Source organism: Thamnophis sirtalis, unplaced genomic scaffold, assembly GCF_051295495.1.
Source record: "Thamnophis sirtalis isolate CommonGarterSnake01/CBP01778 unplaced genomic scaffold, rThaSir2_p1.2 scaffold_11, whole genome shotgun sequence".
Lineage (NCBI taxonomy): Eukaryota > Metazoa > Chordata > Lepidosauria > Squamata > Natricidae > Thamnophis > Thamnophis sirtalis.
Genome location: NW_028261391.1, coordinates 37,658,294 through 37,669,934, shown reverse-complemented (window position 1 = coordinate 37,669,934; position 11,641 = coordinate 37,658,294). Strand labels below are relative to the sequence as shown.

The 11,641-nt window shown below is 37.4% G+C and overlaps 2 protein-coding genes across 6 annotated transcripts; one reads left to right on the top strand and one right to left on the bottom strand.

The window, feature by feature from the left end:
* Window positions 1–3,369: 3,369 nt before the first annotated feature.
* On the bottom strand, window positions 3,370–6,968 carry FBXO45 (F-box protein 45). 2 transcript variants are annotated; one of them, XM_087725551.1, is made up of 3 exons: window positions 6,607–6,968; window positions 4,415–4,771; window positions 3,370–3,724 (listed from the first exon to the last, which is right to left on the bottom strand). In XM_087725551.1, exons 1-3 carry the CDS (start codon window positions 6,880–6,882, stop codon window positions 3,539–3,541), a joined length of 819 nt encoding a protein of 272 aa, XP_087581677.1. In that variant the 5' UTR covers window positions 6,883–6,968; the 3' UTR covers window positions 3,370–3,538. The 2 variants fall into 2 exon arrangements, with proteins under 2 accessions (XP_087581677.1, XP_087581678.1); XM_087725552.1 differs by having other exon boundaries at window positions 6,742–6,965.
* Window positions 6,962–10,655, top strand: WDR53 (WD repeat domain 53). Of its 4 annotated transcripts, none has more exons than XM_014070202.2 (3): window positions 6,962–7,165; window positions 7,821–8,316; window positions 8,434–10,655. In XM_014070202.2, exons 2-3 carry the CDS (start codon window positions 7,834–7,836, stop codon window positions 8,989–8,991), a joined length of 1,041 nt encoding a protein of 346 aa, XP_013925677.2. In that variant the 5' UTR covers window positions 6,962–7,165; window positions 7,821–7,833; the 3' UTR covers window positions 8,992–10,655. The 4 variants fall into 4 exon arrangements, with proteins under 4 accessions (XP_013925677.2, XP_013925533.2, XP_013925462.2 ...); XM_014070058.2 differs by having other exon boundaries at window positions 6,962–7,176; XM_014069987.2 differs by having other exon boundaries at window positions 7,153–7,278.
* The last annotated feature ends 986 nt before the right edge of the window (window positions 10,656–11,641 follow it).

The window sequence follows — 11,641 nt, the reverse complement described above, 5'->3', positions numbered from 1 at the left end:
AGATCAGGATCGGCAACCTGTATCTCCAGAAAATGGGCATGAGTTTCAGACAGACAAAATAGGTGTCTTAAGCAATACAAAGCTGTCATAAAATTATTTACAATAGCCAAAATCCCAAAATATGTTTGAAATTTTCAATACCACCTACTTCATTGATGTCACCGACTCGTTGGCACAAGGGAGGTCATAGTTTCCAGACTGAAAAAGATTACCTATACCTTTATCAAATCATGCATGCACAAATATTTTTTGGGTAGCCAGTTTTGTGGGTCTTATGAAACAGATCAAAAGCATGTGGGTAGGGCAACATATGAAATCAGCATCAGTAATAACTAAGAATGAATGAATGCATCTGCTTATGTAGCTTTAGCAAGTGACACTGTCTAGCTGAAGCAAAACAGGTGCTGATAGTCCATGATTTACAACCATTTGTTTAGTAACCAAAGTTACAGTGGCACTCAGTCATTCCTCATACCTACAACCATCACAGCATTCCCACTGTCATGTAATTAAAATTTGGGCCCTTGGCAACCAGGATGTATTTATGACAGTTGCAGTCTCCCATAGTCACAAGATAGCTGTTTGTGACCTTTTAAGACGGCTTCCAACAAGCAAAGTCAATCAGGGGAACCAGATTCAACTAACAACCATAATTCAATTAACTGCAGTGATTCACTTAACAGCCATGGCAAAAAGGTCATAAAGTTGAGCATGACTCACTCAATAATTTCTTTGCATAGCAAGTGAAATTCTAGTCTCAGTTGTGATCATAACTCAAAGTAGGTACCTGTACAGATAAAGTATGCAAGCTTTGAGTTACTTATAAAGTAATAAAAGCAGGATAAAAATCTAGTAAATACATAATATACCAAATATCATGGACTTGGTGTATTCATCTACTCAACTATAAAATACAATACACAAAAGTAATATTTTCATATTTTAGCAATTTATTTCAGTATTTTGTACAGCTTGAAATTGGTCTTCAGGTAATAAGTTATAAGAATTCTATATACATAGGTTGATTAATAATTCCTTGAGACAGATGGGAACAATTTGCAAAAGGGTTATGCAACATGTATTAGAAAGAAGGAAAGACATCCTATATTAACAGGAAAGAAGTTTCTTTTAAGAATCTGCAAAACTCAAAGATTTGGAATAGAAAGTTCCAGAGAACTTTTAACACCTGCAAAAGGACACAATCTGGAGGGGAATATATCATTCTGGCATTCAAATATTATCAAATTTGTGAATTTTGCACATCCCTAAAACCTTATAAAGGATAGATTATTCTTTGAATATAAGAACAGAGAAAAATCTATCCAAGATTGCACAGAAACAGAAAACTTAATAAAAGTTGTATTTTTATATCAGCCCATGCCAGAGTTTTACTTACCTTAGTGATTCATTTTACAGCACCGTATAAATAAAATATTTCTGGAAATCTCATATTATTCCCACTTTATTCATGACTTCTTAGTACCACATGTTAAAAGGCTTTTGTTCTGACTTTGCTGTAGAAACATGCCAGGAATGAACTTGTTCTATTCAGTGAAATACTATATATATAGAACAAACATTTTAAGAACATCAATCCACACATGCTGCTTTCAAACACAGCTTTAGTGGTATCTGAGCATGAATGGATAAATGGAGCCAAACCCAAATAGTACAGAACATGCAAACACTGAATTCTCTTAGTAAAGTCTTTCTCCTTTTAAAATTTCCTTTTCTGGTTTTCTTAAATTGTCAGTAGCTTATTATGATTAATTAGCCTAATGCTATCACCATCTCTGTCTTGCGCCTTTATTAAAAAAAAAGGCTGATAAAAAAGACACATATTCCAGAACAATTAACCAACTTCCTTTTGCCACAGAGCTTTATTTGCCAAGGTGAAGGATAGAAAGCAAGCTGGTAAAGCCAAGGAAAAACAATAGAAATGAAAAAGACAAACTTGTCTATAGCTACTGCTAAGTATTGGGGATCAGAAGCTGGCTTAAATACTACCATTCCCAACTTTTTGTGAAGTAAATGTACTTTCCAGCCATAGGTTAGAAGCCTTTTAAAAAATATATAAAACTTGTATTTAGCAGCACTCATAGAACTCAATCAGCCTTTCCCGGCTTGAACAAAAATAAAAAAAATATCTTTAATGTTTTTCTTTTACATATTTAAGGAATTATCTGATGTCTGCAAGACCACATATTTCAGATTATGTAGAAAATAATGTAAACAATATTTATTTCCTCCCAAATGACAAAATTCTATGCATATGTGGAAAAAATATTTGAATAGCATCTGATATGCTTTTCAAAGAAATATGCACAGGTTTGCACTGAAAGTATTTTATCAATATCTTTAAATAAATAGATTTATAAACAAAATAACATTTAGTACCAACAGCTGGCCTGTGGAATTACAAAATTAAAAGATAAATTGTGCAGGCAATGGATACCAGGGAATGGCAAAGATCTAGGATAATCTGGGGGAAAACTATTGTGAGAAAGGACAATCATTCTATCATCCACAAGTATTTCCACCACATAAAATCGATTAACTTTTTACAAATTCTTTTCAGCCTTTGTAATAAATGTTAACAAAATTAAACCCACCCATAATGAAATTTGTGTATCAGGGATAGAATTCCTGTTTACATTTCAGTTGATTTAATTTAAGGAATTGAATATTTTGAAATTACCGCTATTTGGAAATACTTTGGAAACCTAATTTTTCAAAATACATTAGAAATAAATTTTACCCTTCCACATATATACTATTCTATTGATCAATCTCAACCATTATTTAATAAGGAAACATTGCTCCTTTTACCAAAAGAGATGTGGCACAACAAAACAGAAATGCACTTGTATATATTTTGTCCAATTCCTAGACAAAGATTGACATTTGACATGTAGTGGTTTTTCCATTTGAGAAACTGATTAGCAAACCTTTCTTTCATTCCATTTTTAGTTTCTAACAAACAATTTTTAAAATACACTTCAGTATAGCTGCACAATATAGCTCTGGAAAACTGGTCTCCAGAATCAGTGCTTCCAAGCACAACCAAAATATATTAAATAAAATCCAAGTTTATTACCTTTGGTAAAACACACTGGATTAAAAGTTGGAAAAGAACAAATCGCTTTCAAAATGGAAACCTTTCCCACAGAACACGTTACTCTCACATATTAGATAACTTCCTCAATTACTTCTATGAAACAATTCCTTATGTATATACAGGATTCCATATTGCCACTCTTGGTACAAAATCCAATGCAACATGCTTGTGGTTAACTGCCTGTTTAACTGTAAACCCGCCCTGAGGAATTTTTCTGGTCCGGCAGAAAAAGGAAATGTCAGTGCACCCTGTTAAGAACAGTTGGTCTTTTTAATCACAAGTTTTGGTTTCTTGAGCACACATCCATGTATTTTCCTCATGCTGTCCTGTTAACCAATATGCAGGTTTCTCCACATTGTCAACTTGATTTTCATGTTCTTGCTAAAAAAACAAAAACAAAGTAAAAACAACACAAAAATATCATCCATCTAAAGGTTTTCCTAGGTAAACTAACGTCACCTCAGTGTTGCCATATACAGCAGACACTGCTGGATACAGACATGTCTTTGGCAGTCCTCGAAATGCAACTCCTAAGAACTCATAGCCTCTCTCAAAAGCCAAGGTCTTGTCTTCCATATCCAGGATAACACGAATTCTCTCACCTATCTGTAAACAAAAAGAGGAAAGATTGAGAGAGATGACAAATGTCTAGAGGAAAAACAACAACATAAACAAACAGATATAGTTAGGTACTTTGAACATACATTTTGAATGTTAATAAACTAAGATACAGCCTTTTTATGTACATTTTATGTAGTACATGGTGCTTTAAATGATTACACTGTCTTAACTACAGATATTTTTAGAATAAAATTCACTGAACAATAGGGACTGAAATATATACATATTCAGAAATTTTTAACTTAAAACAAAATTCATTCAAAACATTGCCTAAGAATCCTGAAGGCTCAGCTCATTAACATTTCAGCAAAAGTTTTTGTTTATTAAAATTTATTTTTATTTGTTTATTTATATTTATTTAACAAGATAGCTGCTCATCTTCTAATCAAGTTTGGTTGCTTCCAATTTGCAACCAACAATGCATTTCTTCTGTGCAAGCAATGCTTCCCAGGGGAAAAGATTCTTTTTGCTCCTTTCTATGTCTACATAGACCCTCCAAATCTCTTTCAAAATTAAGGTATCCCTTAAAGCAGATCTTCAGCATGCAAGGGATTGGAGCATGAGAAAATATGGAATTAAGCATGACAGAATAGGAAAAATGAAGTTAAATGCAGAATAAATAATTTGTCATAACACTGATGTAGCCCTTTCAAAAAAACATCGGATTTCACTTACTTGATATTTTGGGGCATTGTTGCACTGTGGAAAACTGCCATTGACTTCTCCATTATGTAATAAATTATTGTCCACTAAATTCCAGCCCCAGCTCTGGTCATCGCTCCCCAGGAGAGCTACATAACCTTGACACTGCATGGGAGCTCTTTTTGTAGCAATTCCAATCACTGCCACTGTACCAAGAGGACCTTCCCACCAGACTTCCCAAGCATGACGGCCTTCACTGAAGCCAATCTTGGTCCTTGCTCCATCGGTACTCTGAGCAATGGGATTCCGGTGCAAAGTAAATCCATTCTTCTTAATATAAACATTTCTGGAACAATCATTGGTGCTGAAAGCATGCTGAATGGCACGTACCTAAAAAAAAAGTTTTAAAAAATAAAGGGAAGTTGAGGAAGTCTTTCAAACTAAGACTATTAATTATTCAAATGCTTATATTCATTCTTGAATAAATATTTTATTTTTGTATCACTGCAATAGAGACCAAGACTTAATACTTCAAAACTATGGTCACAGGACAGAGAAAACATTCTGAACCATGTTGCAGATGTGAGATAAGAAATTAGAAACCACCTCCACAAAAAAAGACTAAATTATTTAAGCATTTATTAGTTGGCAGCAGTATTATATTCTGTGTTTGCTACATATGCAGTATTAGCACAAATAGCCTAATCAATGAAGACTACATTAGAAATAGATTTTAAATATCTCGTTGTAATGAGCCACTTGTAAGTTTGCAGCGTCACTCTGAGAGGAGAGTAACTAAAAATTCGTCAGCACCAGAACACGTGCATCAATTAGTTCTCAGTGACGTGTGGAAAACTTAAAGATGTGTTTTTCGCCACAACTACTCTGTAAAAGACAATAAAACAAAATTCAGTTTGTGTCACAATTCCACATCCTCAGTCCAACTGGATGATGAAGAGCAGAAGCCTGACTCAGCCTTTCAAAAACAGTTAAGCCAGTGGTTCTCAACCTGTGAGTCAGGACCCCTTTGGGCGTCGAACGACTCTTTCACAGGGGTCGCCTAAGACCATCGGAAAACACATATTTTCTATGGTCTTAGGAACCGAGACACCAATTTCATGGTTGGGGGTCACCACAACATGAGGAACTGTATTAAAGGGTCGTGGCATTGGGAAGGTTGAGAACCACTGAGTTAAGCAGAGAAAGGAGAGAACAGGAATCGTTTTTTTCAGTTGCTCTCCTTTCCAGTTGTGCTAGTGGATGACTTTTCCATGAGACAGTACCTGGCTCATTTTCCTATTAATCTTTACAACAGTACATTTATTTTAATTATTTACAACATTTTTACTTGGTTCTTCAGAAAAAGCTTGCCAAAGTGGTTTATATAATATTAAAACGAGGAAATGTCTATTTTGCAGGTATATGACCTACGAAAAGATATACGTCTTAAGGTAAATACAGGTATAGGGACTTGCGAAAGAAGATAAGAAGCAAACCTACAAAGGATTTTAAATTACAAATTCTCACTCAGTTCCAGTTCTTCCACCAACTCCTCCTGCTTTGGTATGATGGAATTTGCTGCCTAAGCTTAAGGCAGCACCACAGTGTCTAATACTAAATACACCTAGGCCACATCTACACAACGTGTGGATAAGGCAGTGTTTTTCAACCTTGGCCACATGAAGATGTCTGGACTTCAACTCCCAGAATTCCCCAGCCAGCATTCGCTGGCTGGGGAATTCTGGGAGTTGAAGTCCAGACATCTTCAAGTGGCCAAGGTTGAAAAACACTGGGATAAGGAATGGTTACCCCACTACTGCGATGCAACGCTCAGCAAAAAAACCGAAAGTGTGTGAAAGTATATATGACAACTCTGGAATCTGCGGGCACTCTCCGGGTTGAACAAAGCAGCCTATCAGGGTATCTCTGAGCAAGCGAGGGAATCTCCTCTCCTGCCTTACCAGCAGTCCCATGAGTTTAGCCCGCCCACCCCCCAAAACAACCGAGGCGCGTCTCCCATGCTTAGCCCCCATCCTCAGCATCCGAAAGGCTAGAAATGGGAGCTGGGAAGCTGCACCGGACTTGACAAGAGAGCCGATTGGTGAGAGAAGCTGCCTCTTCGGCCACTACCACCCCCCCACCTCTTTTTCCCCACCTTCAGTGTGTGCCTGCGCACGAACACGGAACGGAGCGCGCTGAAGCGTCGCCCTACAGGCTCGCCTGACCTTGCCCTTGTAGGTGGGCACGTTGCAGAGGATATCGGTGCGTAGCGCCTCCTCGGCGAGGCTGCGAGCCGCCAGGCTGCGCCACACCTCGCTGTTCTCGTCGCCGTGCAAAACGCGGTACCACAGCTTACACACCAACGCGCAGCTCCGCAGCTCCCGGAGGTCCAAGTAGGAGAAGACGAACTCGAGGACCCTACCGGGAAGCCGCCAACCCCCCGCAGCGGCGGCTGAGTTCGGCGCTCCGCTGCTGCCGGCAGCCGCCGCCGCTGCCGCCATAGCCTCAGGCGATTGACCACCGGCCTTCGCCTTCTGCGCGCGCACGCCTTTCCAAACCGACCGGCCCGGCCCAGGCGAAGGCGGCTAGAAACCGCGAGCCTACCCGCTAACCAGAGAGCCAATCCGGCGCGCGCCGACGGCTGCAAAAGTAGGAGGTGCTACCCTGCCAACGAACTCCTCGCCTGTTGCCGGCAAGGAGAGGCGGAAACGAACGCTTTTGTTTGATAGGGAGCTTGGTGTACGGAAGCGCCAGGATCTGCTGCTCCTGATTTTACGTTTCCGGGTACGGCTGAAGTAAGAACAATCTAGGCACCTCTGCTGAAGCTAGCTTCTCAGACAACGCACCTTTTACTTGTTTTATTTTAATGTTATGCGGTATGGAGCAGGGCCTTGAACGTGAGTCGGCCATTTTGGTTGAGGGCATTGCTGAGCATGAGAAAGAGGGTGCTGTCGTAAACGCATGCGCAAAACGTCACCTGGCAAGGGGGAATGCTAAGCCGACCCAGCAGTTTTTAATTTGCCGGAAGAGAGTTCGGGATCGGGAAAAATTGGTTCTTTGCTTTGAGGTAATGCATGTATCGAGTGAAATAGGAAAGTGGTGGATGGGTTAAGATCGCTGATTTGTTATACGCTTATTTGGAAGACTATATGTATTTATTCAGTGGCCTATCTCAAACAGGCATTGCGTTTATACACACTACCGTATACATTGTGCCTAAGGATTAAGTTTACATTGGAAAATATTAGTGTCCTAAATCTATTGATTGTGATTGCATAAATATAATGGCCAATATACTGGAATTTAGATGTTTAAGTGTTTAAACCAGTAGATGCTTTGCTTGAGTAAGTTAATCTAAAAATAACACAATAAAATCACCTTTTGATTCCACAATATGTTTCAAAACGAAATGTTACCCTGCTGATCTTTTTTTTTCCAGTCTGCTTTGAGATATGATGTCAAAGAAGTGGACCAATGGACATTCTTCTCCAGTACTAAGCTTAAATGTGAGCAAAGATGGTCTATTGGCTTCAGGAGCAGGAGGAGGGGAGCTCACAATTTGGAATACTGAAGGAAATCCTCTGGAATGTGTACGGCTTCAAAAAGCAGATGATGTCACTAGCATTGTATTTTCTCCCACTTGTTCTAGAAGACTCTATGCTTCTCATGGGGAAATTATTAGCATGCTGGATACCAGGTGTCTCAAGGAGCCAGTTGAATGTTTCCATGTAAATGAGGAAGAGATCAATTGTCTTTCAATAAATGAAACAGAAAGCTTCTTGGCTGCTGCAGATGATTCTGGAGCCATAAAGATAATTGACTTACAAAGCAAGAAGTTGAGTCGCTGCCTGAAACGACATTCAAATATTTGTGCATCTACTGCATTTCGACCCCAGAGGCCACAAAGCCTTCTTTCATGTGGCCTGGATATGAAGGTGATCAGCAGTAGTTGAAATCTTACTATATAGCACTTATTTGATAGGCTTATATGTGTACAAAGATATGTAATATACATATTTATATTTATTCATTTGTTTTTGTTTTGTTTACAGATTATAATGTGGAACGTGCAAAAAACTCGCCCACTATGGATTATGAACTTGCAAGAAGAAGACCCATTTGAGCAAGGGATTGGCCAACTTTTTAACCCACCATTGATTCATTCATTGTCTGTTTCTACTTGTGGGAATGTCTTTGGCTGTGGAGCTGAAGATGGTAAAATCAGAATCTTTCGAGTAACAGGTGCCAAATTTGAACAGGAAGTAGCATTTAAAGGACATTCATTAGGAGTATCACAGATTTTCTTTCTGCCAGAAATGTATTGCTTTATTACAGGGGGAAATGATGGCAAAGTATTGTTGTGGGATGTTAGCAGTGAAATTGGAAAATTGAAAAGTCCAAACAAGGCAATTCACAAAAAGAAAAATGCCATCAAGAAAGCTGACAAGATGAACCCAGAATACACAAATGAATGCCTATCCATTTCACCCAAATTGACCATTGAACATGGAGAGAAAGTAAACTGGATTTCATATGTGTCAATTAATGGTTCTAAGAGAATATTGGTTGCTGACCAAAGTAGCGATATATCAGTATATCCTATTTCTTGAACTCTTCATATATTTAGGTAGGCAGTCAATCTCTGGTGCAGTATTTTGAATCTACTAATTTTCTGATGCATTATTCCTTCTACCTCCAATAAATAAACCAATTCTTGTGCTGCTAAAAATTATTTTGGTAGTTCATATATAGTACCGCTTTTGGAATACTAATTGGTGTGACATTACTGGTAAGCTTGCAATAAAAGTTATGTATATGTGAATAAAGAACTGGGTTTAAAAACAAAAGAAAAATAGAGAATTGTCTGTTTTAATATATATTCTTATAAATTCTACTGGCAGAAATATATATTTAAAATAACAATAACAGAGTTAGAAGGGACCTTGGATGTCTTCTAGTCCAACTTTCTTTTCAAGCAGAAAGCCCTATACCATTTCAAACAAGTGACTGTCCAGTCTCTTCTTCAAAGTCTCCTGTGTTGAAACATCCAAAACTTCTGAAGGAAAGCCATTCTACTGGTTAATTGTTCTCACTGTTAAGAAATTTCTCCTTAAGTTCTAGGTTTGTCTCTCCTTGATTAGTTCCATCCACGTTTCTTGTTTTGCCTTCTGGTGCTTTGGAAAATAGGTCTACTCCCTCTTTGTGGCAGTCTCTCAGATTTTGAAACACTGGTATCATGTCACCTTCCTAGTAGTCCTTCTTTTCATTAGACTAGCCATATCCAATTCCTGCAACTGTTCTTCGTATGTTTTACCCTCCAGGTCCCTAATCATCTTTTTGCTCTTCTCTGCATTATTTTGGTTAAGAAATAAAAAACTGAGGTTATAAATGGCTTGAAGGATCTGAACAAATTCTGTAAATATCTCCCATTATTGTTTTGGAGCATCAGCAGCAAATTCAGTCAGTCGTGGGTTGTTCAGTCCAGAATAAAGATTCTATTGCAGAATTCATGGAACCTGGCTCTTTTAAATGTTGTCAAGTTGTTTTTATCAAAAAGTGTAGTATATGGGATCTGATAGGTGCTTTGCTATACTAATAGCTAACATCAGGTCTGTTCATTAATGCTCAACTTTATATCTGGTATATATGGGGAATTGTTATTGTTTGAAGAAAAACAATGGAAATGAAGTGTATTTTTTCTTAAATAATTTATAAAGTAGAAAACTATTATTTAAAAGAATACAATTACACCCACCCACAAATAGTAGATGCCATTGGTGCAATCCCAAAACAACTGGAACACCACTTGAACACAATTGGTATTGACAAATGCATCATCACTCAATTGCAAAAATCAGCTCTACTCAGAACATCTTACATTCTGTAATGATACCTATAACAGCATAAAACATCCACATCTGCCTATTGCAGGTTCTTGGGAAAGAAAATAGGTGGATAAAAATGTCAAATCCAGCCTGAATATCTTGCTGAGTGTGGGATGAGCTGTATCTCCATATATACATAAGAAATCAACCTTTTGTAAATTATTTTGTTAGGACATAGCCCCAAAAACTAGCATGTGCTTTAAATAGTACTTATGTTAAAATAAATATTAACCATCACATGATAATTTTGGAGAAGACTTTAGTTGTTTTATTTTTTTTAAAAATCCTGCTTTTAAGGAATGGTGGTTTCCCCTCCTCATAAATGCTTAGAACATATACAATGCTAAGAATTTAAAGTAATATCTGCAAACTGAAAATAAGTGAACAAATAATTTAAAAAAGGAAAAATACATAATGAAAAAATCTTTGAAAATATATTCTAATGGAATCCTTAGCAAATTTTGTAATGCGGTAGGATTCCGTTTTTCTATTCCTGGGAATATAGTTTGGTTGTCTGATTCCTCTACCAACAAGTAAACATATTATTTGAAGCAGGCAACTAATGAAAACAGTCAATACAATACAATATTAGAAGTACAAGGTATAATACTAAATATCAAAGATGCCTCCATTTATAATTATTATTTTTGTATTGTGCTGTTTTTCCACCTGCAACTAAAGTATGTTTTACATGGATATAGAGTGACCTTTCAAGTGTTGCTGAGCTATATCTTTCAGAGTCTCTTACTATAAGCTTACATTGGAAATTGAGTCCAGCAATGTTTGCATTGCTGGATTTTGTGCAGGCAGGTTGGACTTATACTATATGCATTGGATGAGACCTATGAAGCAAATGACATTTGTTTAATTGGATGCTCTTTATCTAGTTTTAGGGCTTGTATGGAAAACTATCATTTTTAGGTGATATTTATGCAGAAATATTGAAAACTTAGGGTACAAAAACGGTTAAGATCCAGATTCAGATTCATTAGATCTCAATACAATATTACAAAATAACCTAATGAGAAAATCTTATGTTTAGCACCATTGACAACATATTGATTCCAAAAGACAAAATTTTGGTTGGAATAAGAACCCTGATCTCCAATTATTGCTGAACTATTCCCCAGAGATCCCAGCCAGCATACCACTAAGTGAGTTTTGCTGGGGTTTGCTATTCAGCAACTTCTGTGCTGCCAAAAGTTTCAAAGCACTAAAAATTTAAGAAATAAAGTTACTATATTATAGATTGATATAGTATAGGAGCCGAGGTGGCGCAGTGGTTAAATGCAGCACTGCAGTTCAGCAGTTTGGCTGTTCAAATCCCACCAGGCTCAAGGTTGACTCAGCCTTCCATCCTTCCGAGGTGGGTAAA